Here is a 27958-nt window from a genome sequence, read left to right on the forward strand (position 1 = left end):
CCCTATTTCCTTTTACCAAAGGGGGGAAATAAAAAAAGCAAATCATTTATTTCCAATTTGTTCGGCAAACTACATGAGAAAACAACCTCTATGACGTGATTTAAACTGGAAAATTCCAGACAACAAAATCATAGTATAATTCACATATATGTACAGACAGAATTCAGTTTTTTTTTTTAAATTTTAAAAGGAAGAAGAAACTATCAAATAAACTTCATGTTATTTATTCCGGATCAGCACCTGGAAATAAGACTATATTCACTGCTCTTTCTGATAAGTGAGCTAAGAAAATTGAACCTAATAAAGTTGACATCTATAAAAAGACTTCGCTCCATTCTGAGCTGAAACGAATTTGAAGAGCATAATGAATGACAAATAGAAAAGAACTACATCTATGTATACATATCTTTCAAAAATCAATTTCTTCAACAAGTTAACTATGGGTATGATTTGACCTACTCTGAAGTATCAGACTCCAACTTTGGTACAATAGCAGATGAGAGTTCTATATGAGACGCACGTACGGCACCTATAAGTTGCTCCGGCAACTCATCAGGGGTGTTGCCCTAACACAAATAGCCAAATATATCATCAGATTAGGGCATACATAGCCTCGTAAAAAGGATTACAGTGCAAGGAAGTTTTAAAAGGAAGATGAATTACACATTTGCATGACGCCAAATACATCAATCCATATTTTTCGCCTTCTTTTTGTAGTTAGGCAGCTGGGTTGCATGTTGGTTGGTGGGGATGAATTTTATTAGTAAGGAAACTTTAGATTAGAAATGAATATTTATTAAAGAATCATGAACATACAATGGCCAAAATAAAGGAGTACTCTGGGATATCCCCTATAATCCATCTTCATTTCGAAGTAGATAAAAGAGCTTCCTTTATTCCCGTCTAGTAGTGCAAACTTACAAGTCTATACAGAAAACAGCCGAATGTATCAAGTTATATGTATTAGACTAACTGCATTAATTCATTTTGTTACTCCCTCCTCTCCGAACGAATGATAGATCTAGAAGTTGAGGAATAATATAAGTCATCTGAATTTAGGTTCTATTAGGACATCAAACCTTAATCTTTTAAATGAATTTTATTCATATTCAAGAACTACTAAAAAGCACCACAAGTCACAATGTTTTATAACTGTATTTAAGAAGTATTTAAAAAATCTTAGTAATAAAAAATCTGTTTTTGACTTCTCCAAATAATAATGGTGTCATATAAAATGTGACGGAGGAAGTATTATATACTTGTACCTATATAACTCATACTAATTCACACATTCAAAGATAGTTGGACCCATACGTTCTTTGACAGAGTTCAACAAACTGTCCAGATTCAATTTATCATCAATGCGACAAAATCTAGCAGGTGAAGGTCTGCTCACATACCTGTACAAGAAAAGCCATATCAACTACTAGGCTCGTTATTACACCAATCACAAGCCCCAAAACTCCATTTGCCACAGTGGAAGAACCAATATCAACATCAATCTACAGAACATAAACAGCACATGATCAAATCCGAGACTACAAATACTCCTTACCAGTATGATATATGTACAGCACACATTGTGTCGCTACATGTTAAATAACTCAAAAGAGAAAAGGGCATAAGTCTTTACTTCCAAATACTTGGGACCACGGATGTAGTTGCAGTCAACTGCCTTCCCCAGTATGCAAGGGGTACTTCCGACACTCTGACGCACAATCCATGAGCCCTTCATGTACATGAGAGTGGTCAATTCTAAGCACATATACATTGTAACAAAGATATAGAAGGAAGGAAGTGGAGAACACAGCAAAATCTCTCAAAGATTACCCACAAGTTTCAGCATGCATATCTGTTTAACATGCATTTGATAATCACATGCATGATGTAAAAGGAAACTTGTAAAATGACATCAAACTACTTTTATTTGCAGAGATTGGTCAAACACTGGCAACTTTAAATAGGGGAGTAGAAACAGAAATTTCACTGCCGACAACCAATAAATTATCTGACAAGAAATGCACAAGAATCTCAAGAGAGAACATCTTCTTGAAAGAGGGGTCATCTACGTTTCATTCCAAGACAGTGTGTCCCTGATCGCTCAAGTAAATTCTGTATTGGTTCCATTGTTACTCTTCAGCTACTGGTTAAAGTTTCAAAGTAATATTTTGAGTTATTTCACTTATGCTGTTTCGTTGCCATCCTCTACCCACAAATCATCATATAGACCTGAGAACACTTTCTATCTCAGCCCACCCAGCTCTTCAGCCAAGTTATGTGTTCCTTATTCATAGAACTCTGAAGAGATGTTCCTTGCTTCTCTTACTGATGAGAAAAACATTCTGAAGAGATGTGTTTAAAATCAAACCATCAAAATTGTCCTAGAATTGTATAAAACCATAACTAGTTAAAATATCGGTATGGTTTGTGTTCGTCACAATATCACAAACATCATCAATCAACATTCTACTACCGGAAATCATTCAAAAGAGCTGAAAGAAATAAAAGATACCTTCGGAACTGATGGGATGAGCTTCATTCTACTGTTGCGGAACTCATCATCCCCATCAACAAACCGTTGGAAAAGAGAACCAGGCGTTAACTCTTTCATGACAAAATAGAAAACCATGCTGTAGTGTGTTGATCCAGGAACCTTTCAGAAGACAAATGTTATTTACCTATTTCTCCCTGAAGCACTTGGAAGTTTAACACAAAATACTATGGCATAACTTACTTGCACATTTATAACCAAAGAAAACAGTCCTTTTTCTGCAGCAACCTGGAAACAAATTCACAAAGACAAATTAAATTATGGTACTCAATCTAGTGCGTAGATTAAAAATGGCCACATTCGCAAGGTGCAAGTAGCATGCATTTAGGATAAAATGAGAGAAGGTCTCTTGAGATAACTTGGTCATATCCTACATCGACCTACATATGCATTAGTCCGTAGGTGTGAAACTATGGTGAGTGAAGTGTTAAAAGTGGGCGGGTAGACCTAAAATCACATGGAAGAAAGTTGTCTCAAAAGACCAACAAAGATAGGATGCAAAAGAAGAAAAAGATTCATATAGGTGATATCTATTAGTTAGGAATAGGTTTTAGACTTGTTAGAAACTTCTAATATTATTAGTATTATTACTATTCCCTTCGTCCTACTTTATGTGGGTGGTGTTTGAATTCGCACGGAGTTCAAGAAAAATAAAGGAAGATTTTTGAAACACGTGGTCTAAAACAAACCATAGATATTTGTGTGGCTGTAAATCAATTCATTAAGGGTAAAGTATGAATTCTAAAGATAAACTGCTTCTAAATAGGAAAGATGACATTCTTTTTGGGACTGACTAAAAAGGAAAGAGTACCACATAAATTGGCACGGAGGGAGCATTATATATGTTTCACTTATTTTTCACTTTTATGTTATTTGGTATGATGATGACATGAGTTGAGCTTAAATGCAGTGGGGATTCATAAAGCTAATCCAAGCTTACTTGGAACTGATGCTTAGTATTGTTGTTGTTGTAATCAATCTATTGAGTATAATAGGCTAAGCTTAAGTGCTATAGCTAAAATTGATAGCATGCACAAAGTTAAAGCACGTGAATTGGAGACTTAAGTAGGATCACGTCTGTTCTTAGGAATATGATTTTTCTGCCTTTGGTAAAGAAACTATAACCTAGCAAACCATACAGGTCTTCTAGAGAGCCCTACCCCAACATAAGCCAATTACAAGGGAAAATTATCAGCCATCACCTGGTCTTGAAACTCTTGCTTATGGAAAAATGGCCATTTGATCTTCTAAAGTTCACTGTTGAGACTATAATGAACAGTGAAATAAAGCTATACAGAAGCTACTGCTTACATCCAATGTTTGGTGTGGTGATTTGACGTAAGAGTGAAACAAAATTGAGGAAAACGATGTAGCCATTACTTCTCATTTATTAGAGTGACTTGGAAGAATAAAAGCAGGGCTTATTGAACTTCGTCAATATTTTTTTTTTTTTGATTTGCACCGGTTGTCCGAGTCTCTACGAGCCCCGACTAATCCCGGGGGTGCACAAGCCCTCGGCAAGGAGTTTCCCGCAAGTGCACCACGGTTAATTCAGGTTTTACCCAGTCCGATGACCCTCAAAAATTGTTTGCACCCAGTGGGTTTCGAACTTGAGACCTTGAAAGGGAGCAAACCCCAAGGCTCAAGTCAATTGCCACCAGGCCAACCCCTGAGGGTTTAAATTCGTCAATATTTTTCAAATAGTAAAGTACAAAGGTAGATATCCTTCTTTTCTATAAAATAGAAGGCATCTCAAAATAGTATTGCAACTAACTTCATTTCCATGTCTCAATAAGTTACTATTTGAAAAATCCATCTTCCTTTTTCTTCCCTCTATCTCAATCAAATATCCACCTTTCCGAGTAGTGAAGTTTTACGACACACAACCTTCGTCCAATTTGAATACTTTAATTTGACCAAGCACTTGTTGGGAGAACACAAGGTCATAAGATAACCTTCTATGTCTTTGAAGAATAAAATAAGAATGATTTTATTAGAAAGAGAAAAAATGTGCCCACGAATGAGACTCCCCCCAAACCCGGTGGTTGCTCCCTACAGGGGCGGAGCTATCCTTGTCCGAGGGGTGTCAACTGACACCCCTTCGCCGGAAAATAACACTGTGTAGATAGGTATTTTTTTAAAAAAATTAAATATATACAATGGGTTGACAACCCTTGACACAAGACAATCTCCTAGTGCAACGGTCTAGGGGTGTCAAAAGTGACTGAAGGTCGCAAGTTCCATTCCCTATTGCAGCATAGTTTCTATTTTTTTGCTTCTTCTTTAGATTTTGACACCCCTTTGTATAGATTCTGGCTCCCCACTGGCTCCCTATATATTTATAGTCGCTCTATTTCTCTATATTGCATTCCAGTTGGAGGTAATTTGGTGCCTAGGACGAGTAAGAAAAAATGTGGTTGCTAGATCAAATGCACTCACATGGATCAAACAACTGCTCAAACAATTGCAATTTGGAGAAATCGGCTAGACGGAAACAGTGTGATAATGAATTGCTATTCATATTGCATCGAGTTTGGTGTTTCATGAGAGAACTAAATACATTCAGATTGATTGTTACTCATCACAGAAAATAACTTTTAGGAGACGTTGTAACAATGAAGTCAAACTGAAACCCATCACTTGTCCCCACATTAGTTACATATGTAACAAGCACGGTATGACGACTTGTATGCACCAGCTTGAGGCAGAATTTTAGATAGTTAAGTAGCAAAGTATAAATAGCTATACTTGATCTAGTGTTCTCCATCAAGAAAACACAGTTATGCACACTGTGAAGTGTGCTCCTAATCGCATTCTCTCAATTTTTTCAATGCGTCTTTTATTTCTCATAATAGCCTTCATAGACTAAGCCATGTTCTTGGAAATTTTGATGAATGGTGTGTGTGTGGCGTGCATGAGCGTCGTGATGCTCACTTCTTCCTCCAACATTTTCTATTGGAACCAAAACAAAATGAGGAAAACATCTTGACTGCAATTTGATGTTTTCTATTTCTGGTTACTCATTCAGTTAGCAACTCATAATACCCTAAATGGGTAGACCTCCCCTGAAACTAAACTAATGTATTTCTTACTTGTGCTGCACAACCAGGACGCTTAGCAACATGGTCCATCCGTTTAGTATCTTTAAACCAGTCAACAGCAACAAGATCCATCAGAGGTTTACCAGCAGCAATCTGCATGCATTTTCAAAGTGATTTTAGAGCATGGTGACATAAATAATCTAAAAACCAGGCGCTTATCAAGGAAATGAGAAACAGTCAAAGGACCTTTGATTTGTCATAGCAAAAGTTCTTGCTACGAACTCTGAAGTTATTTCCATCAGATATTCTCCAGCAGTTACGACCCTTATCACTGTCATCACGTCGAAGGTTACCCGAAAAGATGGAAAAATCAATTTGATCCGAAGGTTCTTCTTCGAGGGCTTCAAAAGTAGAAAATTATTGTCACTAAAGAATATTTGTGCAGACAGTATAAATAATTAGTGAATACTACAACCACGATCCGTATGGGGCAGCACCTACCAGTTTTCTTCATTTCATGTTCAGGACTGGGTGGCATTACCTGAAAAAATCCAAGCCACATGCTCAGAAGGAGATGCCTAAAGTACTATGCATATGTATAAAGTTCAAACCTCTTGATCAGCCCCTTGAAAATCTTCTTCCTCATCAGAATACTCATCCATCATTGAAGCATTTCTATTTGCAGCACGTATTTGGTCCAAAGAACGAGTACGATGATGAAGAGTCTCCTGGAACTTTTGACTCCTCTTGGAAGAAACTGAAGCTGATGTCATATTAACCATAACTGGGATTCTTGGAGCAGCAGTCCTTTCATCAGCTTGAGAAAAGTATTCACGAAGTCCTGGAGGAGGAAAGTTAAAACATAAGTTCACATTAAACTATCATCAAAAGATCAGTAAGAAAGTACACAGTTAACTTAGTTTCTTTTTCATTTTTTTTTAAAGTCAAATCAATTCATTAAATTGCACCAATATGGTGCCAAAATTTACTACTTCGTCTACAACATTACGCTTCTAAGTTTATAGAACTATCTACACAAAAGGAACATCTCTTTACACAGTATAAACAAAACATCAAAGGACTCCTGATCCTCCATAAATACTACTATTTAATTCTTTTAATCCTTTGTTCATCTCCCTCCTAATCATCCAAAACAATAAAGCGCAATCTTCCACGTGCCTTTCTTTCTCTTTTAAATACTGCTTCTCCTCCAAAGGCCTCTCTCTGTCTTAAATATACCCACTCAATGCTGAACAGCAAACAAATGAAACTTCACAAGCCCGTAGGGTGTTTGCAATCAAATGTAGGTGATCTGTGTCCCTTCCCCTTTGGCCCTTGATCCTTCCCCTCCCCCAGATTGCATCTCTATATTATGGTGCAGAGCTTTTCCGTATCAGCTATTCCCAATCCTCAAGACAATATCCCTAAATATTCCACCTGTATTCCTTCTTATCAAATATGCCAATCTCGCTTCTCCTTGACTTGCTATGGAGTACAACAGTGGGAAACTTTTAATGTTAATCCCCACACCAAATATCGAGACAAAAATGTATCTGGTTTCCATTCCCAACTAGGAAATCTATTAATTTAGCCTAGTCTCCCAAATCCCTTCATTATCCCTTTCCATGCACACAACCCATATAGTTTGTTACTTCGAGTGGACCATCCATATTCACTTCAGCCATAGTCGTTGTTTCACCAACAGAAAAGAAAAAGAACAAAGAAGGGGAAAAGAACCGTTAACTTAGTCACTTTTTTCCTTCTTGCTTTTCTGTTGACCAAACAGCTATTAATACAACCACTACCTCACCTGCAACAAGAAGCAAACAGGGGGAAGAGGAAGGCTGAAGCTTCCTGAAGTCACTTACAAGCAGTAGCGACTCTCCACCACTAAACACTATAAATCATAAACAGATGACGCACTAGCAAATTTTTTATTTTTTTTTTGACAAAGGACGCACTAGCAAATTTAATGCAAATGAAAATGTATGCCATAACAAACTTGAAGTTTCTCAAGAATGTTAACTTCAGTAGAGCATAAGAAAAGCTAACCCGCCACACTGTTTAACATTTGCAACAGACAATGTTGCTGAAATGACGAGATATAGCCAACGCCCCACCCTTTTAAATCGATCTGCATAAGATGCTGCACTTGTGTTCTGGGCCTCCCGTTAAGAGGTTTCAGTGGGGAAATATTGAATCCACCACCTGCAAGTGGTGATAAGTGGTTAGCATATAAGATACGACCTTCAGAATACTTCTGCGAAAGATATATATGAATCATCAATAATAAGGTTTAATATGCATTCAGTGCAGTGAACTAAATGAGTGGAAGGAAATAGAGGTTACTCTCAATATGAGCTCGAACATATCCAGGTAGTGGACCACAATTCTCATGCTCCCTGGAACGAAATAACACAACTGCAATAATGATGACAAATCAAGTAGAGTCATAAATAAACTGGAAGAAAAGATAAACCAGCAAGAATAAGAGGGTTTGGGTGATACTTACCATAACTTCCATCATCATTTCGACGCCAATAACGTACATAACAAAGATCACGAGGCCATACTAACCTGCATACACAGTTAAATTCAATCTAAAATATTAACAATAGTCGAAAAAATTTGGGCCAGCATAAAGCAGAAGGTTACAGGGATTCATATAGGCAAAGTACAACTAGTTCATGGAAGCCTCCTTGATTGATTGGACTGGAATTTCGCAATGAAATTTCCTTTTTTATCTTCTTTCTTTTTTCTTGTGTCGAGGGGGGGGGGGGAGCACAACAGAAAATCATAATTTTTAGTAATTTACATTTTGTCGGAGAAAAAAAAAAAAGAAAGAGACTAGGAGATGCATGAACTCTGATAATGATTTAAAACCAGTAAATTATGAATAATGAGATCTTCTCATTTGACTCGGGTCAGGACTGCGGGAGGTGATTCCGAGCTTTTTCCGGTGATTATGGCATTACACCAAGGATATGCACTTAGCCCATTCTTATTTGCTCTGGCGATAGATGCTTTCACACCATATTCAAGGGGAGGTGCCATGGTGTATGTTGTTCGCTGATGATATAGTTATGATCGATGAGTCGCGTACCGGTGTTAATGAGAGACTGGAGGTGTGGAGGCTGGCTCTGGAGTCCAAAGGTTTCAAGCTGAGTAGGACCAAAACGGAATATCTGGAGTGTAAGTTCAGCGGCGTGACGGGAGAAGTGGACGAGGCAGTGAGGCTCGACTCACAAGTCATCCCCAAGAAGAAAGTTTCAAGTACCTAGGGTCTATTATCCAAGGAGATGGGGATATTGACAGGGATGTCAGGCACCGCATTGGGGTGGGGTAGATGAAATGGCGGTTAGCATCTAGAGTCCTGTGTGACAAGAGGGTGCCACCGAAACTCAAAGGTAAGTTCTACAGAGCGGTGGTTAGGCCGGCTATGTTATATGGGGTTGAGTGTTGGCCAGTTAAGAATTCACATATCCAGAAGATGAAAGTAGCCGAGATGAGGATGTTGAGATGGATGTGCGGGCATACTAAACTGGATAAAATAAGGAATGAAGATATTTGGGAGAAGGTGGACGTTGCTCCCGTGGACGACAAGATACGGGAAGCGAGGCTTAGGTGGTTTGGGCACGTGCGAAGGAGAACCATAGATTCCCCGTTAGGAGGTACGAGCGGTTGGCTTTGGCAGGTACCGGAAGAGGTAGAGGGAGGCCTAAGAAGAATTGGGGCGAGGTGATCAGGCAAGACATGACACGACTTCAGATTTCCGAGGACATGACTCTTGATAGGAACGTGTGGAGGTCGAGCATTAGGGTTGTAGGCTAGGGGGTAGTTCATAGTTTTTCCCTCTTTGTACCTGGCAGTCTAATAGAGTTTTGCCTATGTCTGTTAACGGTCTATGTTGTGTTCACACTATTTTGTTGTTTTGCATAGGATTGTATTATTGCACTCCCTTTCACTTATTTGGTGTATCTTAAGATATTACTATTACTTCTCTTGCTTCTTTTGTTGTTACAGATATCTTCTTTCGTTTCTTTGCTGATATTATTGTCTCTTCTGTTGAGCCGAGGGTCTCCCGAAAACAGTTTCTCTATCCTTCCGAGGTAGGAGTAAGGTCTGCGTACATCCTACCCTCCCCAGATCCCACTAGTGGGATTTTACTGGGTATGTTGTTGTTGTTGAGATCTTCTCATTTGGAGTTGAACAAAATGACATATGAGAATACCCTTTCCCAGTAAATTGTATACCAGTTCATAAAGCATCCAGAAAGTAGCTCCATAACAATTTGCTTTGTTGTACTTGACTAGAGGAAGAGTTCAAGAAGAGAGTTCACAACTTAATCGAGAGAAATTATTTTAAAGATAATAGCCCATGAAATGGAGTTACAGTGGCTTAAAATTAAGGCTTAATACCCAAATTGACATTCGTACTTGTAAAGATTTCTATTCTCAGCCCTTCATCTCCACGGGTTCTCAACCAGACACATAAACCTGTACAAACCTATTGTTTTAAATGCCTCTAACCATTGACCAAGCTTATGTGGCATTGATATGGATGAATTGGACAAAGTGCATGGTATACATGAATTTAGGGAGCGAAGCTGAAAAATATAGCTACCAACAGCAAGAAAGCCCTCCTTTTATATCTTTTCCTCCACCATTCCTCCATTTTTGAACATCTGAGTCAAACCTGTGGGAGAAACTCCATTTTTAAGCTGTAACCTTGCTGGATTTCTAATTTAACCATTAGAGACAGAGGAACAAATGAGAGCTTATACATCTGATATAGAAGTGTTTAGAAATAGCTATGTAATTGTCCCACATTGGAATAAGAGTAGTATCCCCTTTGTATAGAGTAGCTATAAATAGCATCTCTTGTATTGCATCACATACTACAATATCAATATATATCATATTTTCTCCCGTGCCTTCTCACATGGTATCAGAGCTATCGTGAGAGATTTATCGCTGTGCATAAATTCCAGCGATTCCGGGAAGTAAAATCAGTCACCGGAACCCTTTTTTTCCGACGACTTTCAAAGTTGTTTTGCGTCTGCTTTGTCTCGGTCAGTGTTGTGCACAAAATCCAACACTACCACAAGAGTAGTCACTGTCCGGCGACCAAATCCCAGTGAAAATCTCCGGCGGTACTGTAGCTGTCCAAAGAAAATTTTCCGGCGAAGTTCCAACGTTGCGTGGGCCACCTTCCGGCCATTTTTTGGCGACGACTCTTCAGGACAGATTGTTTCCCTTGCAATTCCGAGCCTACCCATCCAGGTTACACCAAATTCCGACCACTTTTTTATTTTTCCGGCGTGAATAGTGATTTCAAAAAAAAAATAAGTTCCTTCAGAACAGTTGGGTCTTCTGGTAATTCCGATCCTACCCCTACTGTTTTTATTTCATTCCGTCCACTTTGAATATTTTCCGGCTGCAACAGTAACTTTCCAACTGCTACAGTAGTTTCCTATTCTGGTTCAGTGTTCCTTACCCTATTTTCAGTGGATTACAATTGATTATTTCTCTTATTTGGTAATAATTTACAAGATGTCTTTGGGAATTGATGTTTTTGGGTCTAAAAGCATGAGTTTTGGAAACTCTAATGTTATGATTACCTCGGAACCTTTAATGGGAGGTTCAAACTACTTAGCTTGGGCTTCATCTGTCGAGTTGTGGTGTAAAGGTCAAGGTGTGCAAGATCATCTGATTAAACAGTCTAGCGAAGGAGATGAAAAGGCGATAGCGCTTTGGGCAAAAATTGATGCTCAATTATGTAGCATCTTGTGGCGTTCTATTGATTCTATGTTGATGCCTTTGTTTCGGCCATTCCAGACATGTTATTTGGTTTGGGCAAAGGCTCGTACGTTATACACTAATGATATATCTCGCTTCTATGATGTGATATCACGGATGACAAACTTAAAGAAGCAAGAATTAGATATGTCTACTTACTTGGGTCAGGTACAGGCAGTCATGGAGGAATTTGAGACATTGATGTCAGTTTCTGCTAGTGTGTCAAAACAACAAGAGCAGCGACAGAAAATGTTTCTAGTTCTTACACTCGCTGGACTTCCTCATGATCTTGATTCAGTACGAGACCAGATTTTGGCGAGTCCGACTGTCCCTACAGTTGATGAATTATTCTCTCGATTACTACGCCTTGCTGCAGCACCAAGTCACCCAGTGATTTCATCACAGATACTTGATTCCTCTGTTCTTGCATCCCAGACAGTGGATGTTCGGGCATCTCAAGCTATGGAGAATAGACGAGGAGGCGGTCGTTTTGGGAGATCTAGACCAATGGATGTCAAACTAAGGCACAAGGAGTTGGACAAGCCAACCCATTGTCTTCTATCACCCTAGATTCCGTTCTTTATGTTCCTGGTTGTCCTTTTAGTCTTGCATCTGTTAGTCGTTTGACTCGTGCCCTCAATTGTGGTATATATTTTATTGATGATTCTTTTATTATGCAGGACCGCAGTACGGGACGGACAATTGGTACAGGTCGTGAATCAGAAGGTCTTTACTACCTTAACTCGCTCAGTCCTTCCACAACATGTCTAGTTACAGATCCTCCAGATCTAGTCCACAGACGTTTAGGACATCCGAGTTTATCCAAACTTCAAAAGATGGTACCTAGTTTATCCAGTTTGTCTAGATTAGATTGTGAGTCGTGTCATCTTGGGAAACATACCCGAGCTTCCTTTACGCGTAGTGTTGAGAGTCATGCAGACTCTGTTTTCTCCTTGGTTCATTCTGATATATAGGGTCCTAGTAGAGTCAGTTCAACCTTGGAATTTCGTTATTTTGTTAGCTTTATTGATGATTACTCAAGATGTACTTGGCTTTTCTTAATGAAAGATCGTTCTGAGTTATTCTCTATATTCCAGAGTTTTTGTGCTGAAATCAAAAACCAATTTGGTGTCTCTATCCGCATTTTTCGCAGTGATAATGCCTTAGAATATGTATCTTCTCAGTTTCAGCAGTTTATGCCTTCTCATGGAATTATTCATCAGACATCTTGTTCTTATACCCCTCAGCAAAATGGGGTTGCAGAAAGAAAGAATAGGCACCTAATTGAGACTGCTCGCACACTTCTAATTGAGTCTCGTGTTCCGTTGCGTTTTTGGGGCGATGCAGTTCTCACAGCTTGTTATTTGATTAATAGGATGCCTTCATCTCCCATCAAGGGTCAGATTCCACATTCAATATTGTTTCCCCAGTCAGCCTTATACCCTCTTCCACCTCGGGTTTTTGGGAGCACATGTTTTGTTCATAACTTAGCCCCGGGGAAAGATAAGTTAGCTCCTCGTGCTCTCAAGTGTGTCTTCCTTGGTTATTCTCGTGTTCAGAAGGGATATCGTTGTTATTCACCTGATCTTCATAGGTACCTTATGTCAGCTGACGTCACATTTTTCGAGTCTAAACCTTTCTTCACAACTGATGTCACTTCTGCTGACCACCATGACATATCTGAAGTCTTACCTATACCGACTTTTGAGGAGTTTAGTAATCCTCCTCCACCTTCAACCACAGAGGTTTCACCCATACCAACTTTTGAGGAGTCCAGTGTTATCCCTCCTAGTTCCCAGCCACAGGAACACCACTCTTGACTTATCATCGTCGTTCGCGCCCTACATCAGGCCCATCTGGTTCTCGTCCTGCACCTGACACGGCTCCTACTGCGGATCCTGCTCCTAGTACACCGATTGCACTTCGAAAAGGTATACGGACCACACTAAACCCTAATCCTTATTATGTTGGTTTGAGTTATCATCGTCTGTCATCTCCCCATTATGCTTTTATATCTTCATTCTCCTCGGTTTCCATCCCTAAGTCTACAGGTGAAGCATTGTCTCATCCAGGATGGCGACAGGCTATGAGTGACGAGATGTCTGCTTTACATACAAGTGGTACATGGGAGCTTGTTCCTCTTCCTTCAGGTAAATCTACCGTTGGTTGTCGTTGGGTTTATGCAGTCAAAGTTGGTCCCGATGGCCAGATTGATCGACTTAAGGCACGTCTTGTTGCCAAAGGATACACTCAAATATTTGGGCTAGATTACAGTGATACCTTCTCTCCAGTGGCTAAAGTGGCATCAGTTCGCCTTTTTCTATCCATGGCTGCAGTTCGTCATTGGCCCCTCTATCAGTTGGACATTAAGAATGCCTTTCTTCATGGTGATCTTGAGGATGAGGTTTATATGGAGCAACCACCTGGTTTTATTGCTTAGGGGGAGTCTCGTGGCCTTGTATGTCGCTTGCGTCGGTCACTTTATGGTCTAAAGCAGTCTCCTCGAGCCTGGTTTGGTAAGTTCAACACGGTTATTCAGGAGTTTGGCATGACTCGTAGTGAAGCTGATCACTCTGTGTTTTATTGCCACTCTGCTTCAAGTCTATGTATTTATCTGGTAGTCTATGTTGATGATATTGTTATTACGGGCAATGATCAGGATGGTATTACTAATCTGAAGCAGCATCTCTTCCAGCACTTTCAAACTAAGGATCTAGGCAGATTGAAGTACTTTCTAGGTATTGAGGTTGCTCAATCTAGCTCAGGTATTGTTATTTCTCAAAGGAAATATGTGTTAGACATTCTTGAGGAAACAGGGATGACAGGTTGCAGACCTGTTGACACGCCGATGGATCCGGATTCTAAACTTATGCCTGGACAGGGGGAGCCGCTTAGCGATCCTGCAAGCTATAGGCGGCTGGTTGGTAAATTAAATTATCTCACAGTGACTAGGCCCAACATTTCTTATCCTATAAGTGTTGTAAGTCAGTTTATGAATTCTCCCTGTGATAGTCATGGGGATGCAGTTGTCCGCATTATCCGGTATATAAAATCGGCTCCAGGTAAAGGATTACTGTTTGAGGATCGAGGTCATGAGCAGATCGTTGGGTACTCGGATGCTGATTGGGCAGGATCACCTTCTGATAGACGTTCTACGTCTGGATATTGTGTTTTAGTAGGAGGAAATTTGGTGTCCTGGAAAAGTAAGAAACAGAATGTAGTTGTTCGGTCTAGTGCAGAAGCAGAATACCGAGCAATGGCTATGGCAACATGTGAACTAGTCTGGACCAAACAATTGCTCAAGGAGTTGAAATTTGGTGAAATTAGTCGGATGGAACTTGTGTGCGATAATCAAGCTGCACTTCATATTGCATCAAATCCGGTGTTTCATGAGAGAACTAAACACATTGAGATTGATTATCACTTCGTCAGAGAAAAGATACTCTCAGGAGATATTACTACGAAGCTTGTGAGATCGAATGATCAACTTGTAGATATTTTTACCAAGTCCCTCACTAGTCCTCGCATTGATTATATATGTAACAAGCTCGGTACATATGATTTATATGCTCCGGCTTGAGGGGGAGTGTTTAGAGATAGCTATGTAATTGTCCCACATTGGAATAGGAGTAGTATCCCCTTTGTATAGAGTAGCTATAAATAGCACCTCTTGTATTGCATCACATACTACAATATCAATATATATCATATTTTCTCCCGTGCCTTCTCACAAGAAGCAACCCTTCATCTTCAACCTCAATTTCCCTGTTTCGTATCTCTCGCCCTTTTTCCCTTTCAGAAGTTTCAGCCCACATGCAAAACTTCTTTCTTGGGTCCCCATTGTTGGTTTTCTCTTCTTAAAAGCCTAAAGGCTTCTCGATCTCAGCCCAGTAGTGATACTGATCTGGGTGTGAACTGTGAAGCCTATTTAAGAAGAAGAAAATGTTTGGTACAGCCTTAAATTGCCTAATAAAGCACACCAGTAGTAAGTTGGAGTTAAGATTCTGTATCAGATATTTTGAAACTAAATGTTATGCATTAACAGGAGGTTACTTAAGTCTGGGGATATCTCCACTGATTGAAAGACCTTGGGAGAGATCTGAAGGAAAAAAGAAAAGCGAGTAAAGGGAAAGGAATTTGCAGCTTCTATGTAATCTTGCGTAAACTTGCCTATGGGGTCAAATTCAGGATTTACTAAACATTTTAGAGAGGAAAGAGAGATTTAGACATCAATAATGGTGAAGACAAATTAAAAAGCTTAAACTTCAACATTGGAGGAAGAAAAATGGAGAAGAGAAGACAAAAAGTTTTTCTTTGTCCTGCAAGATAATGATAAAGTGGCATGAATTCACCTGACGTGGATCTGATATGTTCTCCACATCAAGGCAAGTGAGGAACACACAGGGCCGGAGGTGTTTAAATCGTATGTTCTAACCAACTTGAGATATCTATTTGAAAATTGTGCAAGTATAGACATCACATTGGGTATTAAGCCTAAATTTAAACCATGTATACATACCGTTAGGACACATTGTTGTTATACTAAGTTATAACACTCAATATTCTTACAAGATCTATCATCCAGAAATACAGGAAGTTAAGAATAATATTTTTAGAATAAGGAAGTGGACAAGGTCATGGGGAAACCTAAATAGGACAATGCAATCCAAACACGAGCAACATAACCATAATATAAATAAGTCGTAAACAGAAGATGCAAGCATAAGCAGACATTTGTGATTTCAACAATTTCCAGCAGAGGAAAAGGAACTTCTCCGTGGAGCACACCCTTTCCAAGGCCCAAGTTCATAACGTCCGTTCTATTTCTTCTCAAGCATTCACAATACATGCATATGCACACTTATCAAAAGCAGCCAGGTTAGGAGCACCTAACAGCACATTCACATTCTAGGCATTCATTCAACAGGTGTTGCTGCTGGAGCTAATTTAACTAAACTAAAACACTAGTCAAATGAGAAATACAAAATAGATAAGCAACCATTACAACAAAGAAGTATGTAATCTTACGCAGGGAACCAGTCGAGTTGAAGCCTGTGATAAAGTATTGCTGTGTGTCCATCTACCTCCTCAACTAAACTACCATATTGGAAGCTGCAGTCCCACCTGTTTAGCCAGTAGTTAGATCCTGAACACCCAAAGAATATAACGATAATGTCTTTTACCATTAGGTTAACATAGATGTAACCCTTTTTTAATGGCTGCATATAATCACCTTGTCTAGAGACTTCGTTCAACAAAGTGAGAGACTAATTAAAAGGAATGCTTCATATTTCATGATAAGCATCTGAAAAAGTGTTTGGCATAACCGATCGTCAAGATATCGCAGAGCTTTGTTTGTTTGTAGCTTATTCTTAGTGTTAAGAACATTTTATCATCTTCTGTATACCCTTCCCTCCACAAAAACATCTTGTCACTTATAAAAAGTTAAAAGAGAAAAACTCAAAAACAGAATAAAATTACATTGACCATTAATATTGCACATACACCATGCCGCTTATTAAAGCCAAAAATCCATTTCTTTTATCTCATTTTGGATGATTACAAAATCCAAAATTTGCTTTATTTTTTTACTGTCCACCCAACTTCAATTTCTGTATTGCATCAAGCTCTATTTTAAGTAGCACAAAATAACACAATCACATGATGTAGCCCATACTTCAACATCATGCAGCCTGAAATAGTCTCCTAATTAGATGCATGAATCCTGCATCCTTCTACACAAATGCATTTTAGTATAAAAGAAGCTTGGACCTATTCCACAAAGCAACAACAACAAAAGAAAACCAGTATATTCCCACAGGTGGGGTTTGGGGAGGATAATTATACGCAGACCTTACTCCAACCTAGTGAAGGTAGAGAGGCTATTTCTAACAGACCCTTGGCTCAGAGAAGGTGGGAAGAAGAAGAAGAAAAAGAAGAAGGAAAAGAAAAGTAAAGAAAAGAAGGTGGGAAGAAGAAGAAAAATAAAGAAAAGGAAGAGAGAAGAAAAAGAGGGAGAAAAGAATAAGCAATACGACGATCACTGAAGCGAACTACACAACATGACATAATATAGATCTAAGAACATGAAGGTACATGCTACTAATACTTTTAACTACCTACTAACCTTCTACCCTAATCCTCGACCTCTACACCCTCCTATCAAGGGTCATACCCTCAGTAAGCTGAAGCAGCGCCATGTCTTGTCTAATCACCTCCCCTCAGTACTTTTTTGGCCTACCTCGACCTCTTCTCAAACCAGTCATGGCCAACCTTTCACACCTCCTAACCCTCTTAACGTGTCCGAACCATCTCAGCCTTGACTCCCGCATCTTGTCCTACACGGAGGTCACTCCCACTTTATCCCAAATAACTTCATTCCTAATCTTATCTCTCCTGGTACACCCACTCATCCATCTCAACATCCTTATTTTTGCTACTTTCATCTTCTACACATTGGAGTTCTTGACTGACCAATACTCAGCCCCATATAGCATAGTTGGTCGAACCACCACTCTGTTTTATTTTCTTTATAAGTCTTGACGGCACATTCTTATCACATAGAACACCGGATGTGAGCCTCCATTTCATCCATCCCCTCCAATACGATGTGTGACATCCTCGTCAATCCCCTGTGACCTTAGATAATAGACCCGAGATAATTACCTTAGATAATGGATCCATGATCTTTGTGTTTCAAAAAAAAACATTCATATTACGCATCGATTCAGAAAAATATCAGGAATTACCCAAAGAAATACTTAGGAACCAACTCAACACAAAGATCATATATCTAACAATATAATCTACTTGATACATTAGGTCATCATTTTCTCAAAAAGGGCATACAACTTTCACCAAAAAGTCAGTTGTTTAAAACTCCAACTATTTTTTGGTCTAGTACTTGAAAAAGGAAAATAGACCTTTAAAAAAATATTAACCAAGCAAATCTATGCACAAGCCTATTCAAGTAGATATGAAAGCAGTTGACAGTCTAGTTTCCATAAGTTGTGGTTAATGGAAGCTTAAAATAGTTTGAAAAGAAAACATAATTTTTCAGTTAGTCTTGTGATTCTTCCTTAGCCTCTAGAGGTGAACTACATTGTACCCAAATACTACATAGGTAAATGGAAAGATAAATGTTTTTTTAATCAGGTAAGGTAACTCTTATTAAGAAACTTTAAAAGAGTACCAAGGGGGTAATTTCAAAGTACAAGCAAAACGTCATAGGATAGCAATTACAAATAAAGCTTCTAAAATTCCATAAAATCTAATAACTGCACCAAGTCTTCTACTACCCTTTCCTTACACCAAAAATATAGATTCTGCAAGCAACTATGTTTTAGCGTAGAAATTTGGGTCCTCTGATCTTCAAAGCATCTTTTGTTCCTTTCCAACCAGACGGTCCACATAATGCCTAAGGGAATGGTCATTCATATCTTTTTCTTCCTTTTGCCTACCGATTGACCCTGCCAACTTTCCAGCAAACTTCTAACAATGTTTGGCATTTCCCATTTCACACCATAGATATTAAGGAATAGATCCCAAATCTGTCTAGTCTGCCGGCAATGAAGAAACAAATGATTTACACACTCCTAGTTTTCTTCACATAAAGCTAAATGTTACTACGCCCCAAACCCAAAAAAGTTGGGATAGGCTGTACGAATCCTCACGGACCATGTCACTCCATTACAAAGCTCATCTCAGGCAAATATTATAATAAAAAAAACTAGAAATACTTTCTACTTTTATGTAATCTATATTCTATACAACAGGACTAAAAGACTCATAAAAAGCATAGGACCAAAAGTAAACGTACTAGTATGACTGAAACATATTCTTAACTAATTAGTATTGCCTATATAGATTTTTTTTCTTCGATTTGAGCTCTATTTTCCGTAAGTCTACATGGATTCCAAGAGATTGTAGGCCTTTCGAGAGAACTTCCTCCCATGTGATTTTAGTTTACCTTGTCTCTTTAACATCTTCACTCACCATGTAGACTGGTGCATCTCAAGGTTGAAGCTGGACATACCAAACCATCATTTGCAACAAACTGGAATTATAGAACAAGCATGTCCCAACTTGAGGGGAGCATTAAGAATGTTAAGAATCAGGAAATATGAAAAAATCCATAATTCTATTCACTGTAAATATAGAAAGGATCTTTTTTTTTCTTCTTATAACTGAAATTCAAAACTCGGGGGATAATGGGCCCATCCCTCTACCCTTCTCCACTTAAATGTTGAAAGGATCTTTTATCCCCGAAATTATGTAATTAGGAAAATCCTCTTTAAGAAAATATGTAATTAGGAGGATTATAGGGTTGTAGCTATTTTTTCCAGAGTTCTTCTAAACACTACTTAATTCTCAATAACTTGAGAGAGTAATCATGAATTCACAGAATCCCATACCTTTTCTACAATCACCTAATGGAATGAAGAGAGTTAGTCCCTAGATTACTAGTAAACCCATAGAGTAACCAACATAAGCCCAAAGCACACCTAGACTTGCTACACACCTAGAACCAGAAATTTTTGGATTCCAAAAAGCATAAGTTAAGCAAACTCGGTATAAAAACAAGAGAAAATTTAGCCATCAGGAATTACTGCCAATTGAGAGCTCTTGGCAAAACAGTTAAAAAATAATTTCCTGAAATAAACCTATCAATGAACAAATTTGGAAGTAAATACGAAAACTACAATGACTAACTAGACAGTATAGATAACTTACTCAAAACGTGTTGCATCCATGCTCATAACAAGCTCAAATATATCTTCACAACTAGCCTCCACAACCCCAACAGCCTTCATTGCTCTACTACAGCTTTTTGGCTACACAGAGAAAGAGGACTACATCATGAAAATACCCTGTAACACCGTACTTCTATAAATTAGGCAATGTTTGAGCCAGCATAGAACACAAAGATGAACTCATACTAGTAAATCGCCATCCAGAAGCTCCTCAAAAATGCGAAGCCCTGCAGCCACACGTTAGTGGAGAAAAATGGTCAATGGTCAACGAAGATACCCTTGATATGTTCTATAGCTTAACTATACTGAAAAACACGAAATGAATATAAAAAAACACAGATTCAAATCATTGCCAGACAACTCATGCTTACTGGAAGATAAAACGGATGAAAACATTAAACTGACCATTTTGGCATTGAAGTAAGCGCCAGTACTTTCTGGAGAATGCTTGGTTACTCCCATTCTGGTTTGCCAAATCAGAATCTAATTCCTTGGTCCAGTCAAATACAGACTCAGGAGGACCTGTCCATTCAATATGCAAAATGGATAGTTGAGAAAACATTTAGACAGCAAAACAAGACAAGGCAAGACACAAACTAACAACCTCTTCCTATGGTTGTTCTTCGCAGCAAGTTTGGATGAGAATCATCGTCATCCTCAGCAGCGCTGAACCTATAAAATTGGAAGCATTACATTTTGTAAAAGTTGGAGCAGTTGAAAGATAGGTGCTTGGGTTAAAATATATGTGCTACATTGCCACCTAAATCTTATAAGATGTTCATGTGTCTGTATGTGTAAAAGGGGCAATCGGGAACCGAACCATAATCTTCCAAATTATTATCGTGTGCTTCACAATCTTAGCAAGCATGATTAGTTGTTTGGTCCTCCCAAACCAAATGTCTTCTTTCACTCATAGAATCAATTCAAACCACTTTCAGAAGCGAAACCAGAAGGTGATTTATCTTTCGAAAATAAGATACTTGAAACATGAATACACTACAGGATATACGTTCTTGCACTTTTAAAAGTCTTTAAACATTTATTTTTTTATTAGAGTAGATCAAATTTGACTCTCTAAAGCTTAACAATGCCAATTAAAGCCACTAAGTTTGGAATTGAGAGCAGCCAGACCCAGTCCGTTTTAAGGACCCCCAAAGGCCACATTGGGAAGGAAAAGACAGAGCTTAGTAAATTTACCTTTACTTTTGATTTTGACCATCCTATTTAGTAGTGGACTTGATCTCTTTAATGAACAAATATCAGCAAACATTAGGAAGTATTTAGCAAACTCACTCTTTTCTCTGCACAGTTTTCTTTTTCACAGTTAGATTAAAAACCAAACTTACTGTTGCAGTGACTAGTCACGAGTAAAACTAACTTCAAAAGATGAATGTAGAAGAAATAGAGCACGAAGAAATAGCGGAATGCACTATTTTTCTACATTCTGATTCGAACACATCGACATCCCCATAAGTCGCAGAAGGCAAAAGCAGATACTTACTGACTTTCATGATCTGATGAGGAAGCATTCCTCCCGTTGTCCATCACAGAATTGTACTCAAATGAAACGTACTTATTACCATTAGTTCCTTGCGACTCCTGATGCTGAAAACTGAAGACACATTACTACCTCCAAGTATATCGAGACAAGAAGAAACGGAAGAACTCTATGTCTGAAGAGAGAATATCAAGGTGAATCTTTAATGCACAAGAGGAAACAACCTGATCAATGATTGACTCAATCTTTTCTTTCCAAATAAGTGCCTCCTGAATGTTGAAAGCTGCCATCTGGAACAAGATAATGATTAATATAAATGAACTTTTTCCAACATCTAGACCTCTATTTCTTTGCAACAAATTCTGAAGTTACAGTAGCAAAATATACACCCACTGATTGGTGGGCTCTCAGTCTCAGAAGGCAGTGTCTTGACTTGAAAATTGGACAGTTTGATAGGAAGGTGTTGAGGTCTACCATTAGGGTTGTAGGTTACGAGGTAGTGGAGCTCTTGTCTACTTCGTACCGGTGAGAGGCTAGTCTGATAGGGTTGTGTCCTAGAGTGCTAGTGGTTATTGTTGTGTCCACACTTTTCTTTCACTTTTCATAGTACCGAGCCTTTCTTACGTGTTACTGTTATTGTTTTTCATCTATTTTCTGGTACTTATGATGTTGTTATTATTTCTAAGCTTTTTATTGTTGGTACTGATATATTGTCTTTTTCGTCTGCTTGAGCCGAGGGTCTATCGGAAACAGCCTCTCTACCCCCTTGGGGTAGGGGTAAGGTCTGCGTACACTCTACCCTCCCCAAATCCCACTTGTGGGATTTTACTGAGTCGTTGTTGTTGGTTAACCTTCTAAACAAACTAGAGGCTGTGCAACTCAACCTTCAAGCAGCCTGACTCCCTCAAATGGACTGACCAGAGAGGTGGAATTTTTTTTTAATCAGAACCAGAGGTGGAAACTTCACAGTCTAGGTTTGTTGCAACACTTTGATTTCCCACATCAGAAATTATTGGCAACAGAAAAAAGATATGGAAATTAAAGCAGCATGCTTTACTTGGATAGCTGCTCACACTAAATGTATAATTCAGTCTAATTCACAAAGAAGGGTTTATCACTTTGCAACAGATGCTACCTGTGTGGAGAAGCTGCTGAAGATACTGATCACCTAGTTTGCTGTCTAGTAGCATCACAACTGTGAAGCCAATTCTTAAACATTTTTTGACCACATTGGACAATACCAAAGTTGTTTAAAGATCTTCTATTATGTTGGAATACGAGGAAATTGGTCAGAGAAAAATGATCTGGAGCACCATTCCGCTTGGTGCTTTGTTGGCACTCTGGAAAGAATGGACAACAGATGCTTTGAATGAAAGGATGACTTTGCATATAAGTTACAAGTTTAGGGGTTTGAATCAATTAGCTATGCAGTGCAATCTCCAGGATGTATCTGATATAGATTCTTGGATTGGATTTTTTGGCATCTCTACAAGAATATATAGGGAATGATCTGGCTAAATCTCCAGGATGTATATGACATAAAACCTTTTGTTTGGGACAAGAACAGAGAGGATAGAGAAAGATCACGCACCGTGACACGATTATACTTGTCTTTCTTGTTGTAAACTGATAAGACATAAACCATCTGCAAGATATACATGAGATTAATATCACAGAGAAAAATTAAGTATGCCTATTCATCAAGCATATATCATAACACGGATCAAAAACATTAGTGTAGGACATCATACAAAATTTCAAAATTCAACTGAGATAAATCATTGTCTGCACAAGTATTTCTTATCCCAACACTCAAAAGATGGTTGGTTATTTGATTCATGTAACAATGAACTATCACCAAATTCATTCATTCAGAGAGGAGGAACAGAAGAGGAAGGTGATGGAATGGTATTCTTTACCCTACACAGCTCGATTGAATTTAGCTCCAGGCTGCCTCACAAATGGAAAGGGAAGTACACAATAATTGCACGGGCAAAAATATGATGGTCTCATGCATACGTCATAAAAGTCATTCCTTGTTAATACCTCCGAAATGCCATCCAAAATTCTAGCCGTAGCAAAATTTAGCAGTCTCACACAAAACTTAAATCATATGTCTTCAGAAATCCTCCTGTGACCACTTTATCCATCATCTTGCCTTGAGCTTACATCACCGGAAAGATATATAGGTGATGGTTGGTCTCACTGCCTTAATCCCCCGAAACTATTTCAGAAGCTTGAAGGACTCCCACTGATTAGAATGGAGAATCTCACCGTACATATACAATAATCAGTCCACCTTCTCGATTCGTCCTTCTATGAAAACCATCCTCCATATCATAATCCAAGAAACCCCAATTTACATGATTATATGACTTTTCTAGGACAAGCATACATAAGATTCTTGGGTCCCTCCCTTTTATCTTGGAGTTCCACACTTTAAAGGACACCAAAGCAGCATCAAGTACTAACCTCTCCTCCAAAAACGACATTTTCGATGTTGATATTGTCGCATCTAAAACCTTCTTTGGTCTAAGTAGAAAGCTAAATCAATTCGTATTCTCAAATGTTTTAAAAGTTGTATAAAATGAGATTATACATGAAATAGTGTCAAACAAGAAACGTCCCAAAATTAAAAGATTATAAGCTGTGACAAATGAAGTACATGAAATATCATGATAGGAACATGATATCAAACCCCGTAAAACCCATGATGAGGAAGAATATGCATTCACATTTATAATAAAGATAATAATACATGAATAAATATATAAAGTGTAATTATTAATTTTGGAAAGAGAAAAGGTGCAAGTGTGCTTCTTTTAACTCAGGAACCTTCTTCTTTTTTTCCGATAAAATAAAACTTTATTATTAAGGTACCATCACAAAAAAATATAAAAAACATCCCAGAGCGACAACCACCACCTACAACCCTCCTAATAACTCGGCAACCTAGTTGAAATTTTGGCTGAATGTTCATAATTTCTATTTTTTTATTCCATCAATTTTTTTCTCTAACTTTGGTCAAGCTCACAATTTTTGTAAAATAGATTATAGATGTGCATGTCCTTTTTTACTTATTTTCTTCTTTTCCCAAAAAACTTTTTCTTTTTGTTATGCGGTATCATATTTAATGAATGTATTTCCTAGTTATTTGGATCAATTATTTTACTCCATTTAGCTAGTGAAAGCGGAACTTGATACTAAAAAGTTATATACCGGGGTAAGTTATTAATCTAAAGTGAAAAATAGACTTTGGACTTAGACCCTTTAGCTACGAAATACTAAAAGAATTACATATGGGGGAGTTTAATAATCTAAAGAATAAACTAGACTTTGTCCACACAAAACCACCTCAATTACTGTATACTGAAATAGGAAGGGGGAATGTTTACAACTTAAAGTTGACGGCGAAGATCAATTTTATATCGTAAAGATGGAGATGGAATATGATATTTAACCTTTCTTAATTTTTAATTTGAGAAGTAACTCCAAAAATTCCTACAGTATGAAGAAATTGTTCGCATGGTGCATACCCCGTCTCTCTTTTTGGTCTGCGTATTATTTTGGTAATCTGAATCAATTGAACGATATGTAAGAGGGTGCAGTTTGTGGAATTCTTTAGAGTAGGATTGATTCATGGAGTCTAACTGAGTTAGTGAGTAACTTTTCAAATGTTTTAAGTTAGGCAGATTTAGGCTACATTTTAATCAGAAGATTTATTTTGCTTTTTAATTGTATGATGCATTTCTTACCTTACGCTGTTTTGACTAAGGGACGTAAGAGGGACTCCTAGAACATCTCCACCGTCATTTCCCCCTCCCTCTCAAAAACTATCATCAATCTCCCAGCTTTAATACAGCATGTTTATCATCTTTTCTGGACCCGCAATGGTTCATGCATCCCTAGGCCTTTATCCATCATAAAAACCTTTTTAACCCAGCAATTTCCAAGAATTTTCAACCTCAAATATGCAATAAATATAACTCTAGAAATCTGTCACAAGTCACAGTGCAACTTAATACTTGACACATCCAGGTCATACAACAACTCAGTTCAACCATTGATGGGTTAAACAATACTAGCATTATACATCTTAAACATATTGTGCCCCTTTGCATTGTTATATTTAGTAACTACAGTTGGTGATTAAATAGCAAAGACAGCTCGTGTTTACTTTTTTTTTCATTAGTCATCCACCCCGGCTTTCACCTCCCATGGTGGTGGGACAGCTCTTGTTAATTAAATAAAAAATAAAACAGTAAAAGAGGAATTCTTTTTCCCACAAGCATTTATCATACATTCTTAACTGGACTACACTCTCATAAAGCAAATAGTGTGAATAAACAAATTAAACTATTACCGCCCATACTCAGATTTTTTTATTACCTAATTTTTCATGCATATTAGAAGACCAGACGAAAAAATGCTAGATGAACAATGACAACTTAACACTTACACCTAGAAAATTCCATTAAATTGATCAGTTTCTCTCAAAGAAAGTTATTACTTCATGTATACTGATCAGAAAGTAAACAACAACAGTAAAGAACAACTCACATGTCCATGATGAGTCTTCAGGCCTCGGTCCTCCACTCGACAATTGCCATCTATGGGAAGGGTCTTGATTGGTACCTAATAATAAAGCAACATTATAAATCAACTCTTAAGGGTTAAAAGACTACCAGTTTCTCCACTGATACAGCACTATTAGAAACAACAATCCAATCAAAGTTCCACAACTCACATTTCAACATCCTACACTAAGCAAAGCTGATATCCTGAAAGAACATCATTTATGTAAGAATTCAATTCAGAAATCCTTCTCTCCCAAATCAAAAGGTCAAGTAAATTGAGTTCAAAGTCACACATCAACAAAAGGATGACCAAACTAACAATAACAGCATGGATCAATTCCAAGGAATCCAAGCTTGTTCGGATCTGATACAAGGTCTGAAATCCCCTTTGTTAAAAAATTATGCTGTGCACATAGGATAAAAACTAGTGCTTTCGGTTATATATAAGTTGTTGAATCCCCTTGACAAAGGGAAAGTTGCAAAGAGGGTTCAAAAATTTCATTAGGTCAAAGGTTCAAACTCCAGGTGTAACATTTTTTTTATCCCCTAGTATAAGTTTTTGGCTCCGCCACTGGCTTGAAATATGAATTCTCACTCTACAAAGCTCCATTTTCAACTCGTTTCATCCAATAATCAAGAATTTGGAGTTCTCTAACACTAGAGGTTCTCTAAATTTTATACTGTAAACAAATCTCTATTTTGAATCCTCTAGTATAAATTCCTGGCCCTGCCACTAGACTGATATATGAATTGTCATTGTACATTTCGCTCCATTTGGACTCGTTTTATCCAATAATCAATACATTGGATTTCTGTAGGTTCTCTAAACTTTCTACTGAGATACTAATCTCCATTTGCACTACAAATCTCCATTTGAATCCCCCCAGTATAAATTCCTGGTTCCACCACGGGCCTGATATATGAATTCATTCTCACTGTACATGTTAGCTCCATTTTCTACTTGTTTCATCCAATAAGTCAATAATTCCGAGTTCTCTAATACTAGAAGTTCTCAAAATTTTCCACTAACATACAAATTTCAAAACAAACTAAAAAATATATTTAAAATTCAAAACAAATGATTCAAAATTGAGGAAACTAACCACATTGTCCTGAGGCTTCCTCTTATAGTAGGCCAACAATCGAGTCTCGAGGACAAAATAGCGCATATGAATATAGGATCTGCCTATCTTCCTTCGCCCATACCTCACCATCCACCCTTCATACACGACCTTCGACATATTTTTTTCACTGAGATCCACAAGGTTCAAGCTTTTGATACTATGATCCCTTACAATTAACGATAAAAGACCTAAATAAAATTGCCAGATAATCCGGAAGCTTAGAGTTGAATCCTCACTTCCGCCAGTTCGATGAACACTATGCGACCGTTTCCATTTTTCACCGAGATAAATAAGATCTTTCAACCAAAAGTAGAACTCAAGCTCAAATTCAAATTCAATTTGCCAGTTTAAATAATCTGAAATGAAGCGAAAATCTCTAAAAACCGTCTGCTAAATCCACAATTCTGGATTAAACAATTGCTTGACGAAAACGAGATTGAAAAGTTTAGCATAAGGTAATATTAGACTCCGAGAAGATGATCGCAGCAAAAAGAGTCCAGAAAGAAGGAATTCGAATCTTCTGAAAGACAGTATAGAAAAAGGAGCTAATGAACGAAACTGAGGGGGAGAGATTTGGTGGAGTTATTTAATGTTTATGTAGTCATAATAGTCATAT

The 27958-nt window shown here is 38.0% G+C and overlaps 1 protein-coding gene across 1 annotated transcript; it reads right to left on the reverse strand.

Annotated features, from left to right (window-relative positions):
• Positions 1–201: 201 nt before the first annotated feature.
• LOC107817129 (protein ENHANCED DISEASE RESISTANCE 2) lies at positions 202–27958 on the reverse strand. The gene is made up of 22 exons (XM_016642902.2): positions 27322–27958; positions 26202–26276; positions 23233–23286; positions 21866–21931; positions 21645–21748; positions 20748–20815; positions 20549–20665; positions 20330–20370; positions 20124–20224; positions 16419–16514; positions 8105–8169; positions 7942–8013; positions 7645–7800; positions 6204–6433; positions 6094–6133; positions 5839–5993; positions 5644–5745; positions 2735–2779; positions 2513–2653; positions 1634–1729; positions 1401–1502; positions 202–566 (listed from the first exon to the last, which is right to left on the reverse strand). Exons 1-22 carry the CDS (start codon positions 27457–27459, stop codon positions 456–458), a joined length of 2175 nt encoding a protein of 724 aa, XP_016498388.1. The 5' UTR covers positions 27460–27958; the 3' UTR covers positions 202–455.

This window comes from Nicotiana tabacum, chromosome 20 (genome assembly GCF_000715075.1).
Source record: "Nicotiana tabacum cultivar K326 chromosome 20, ASM71507v2, whole genome shotgun sequence".
NCBI classification, from domain to species: Eukaryota; Viridiplantae; Streptophyta; class Magnoliopsida; order Solanales; family Solanaceae; genus Nicotiana; species Nicotiana tabacum.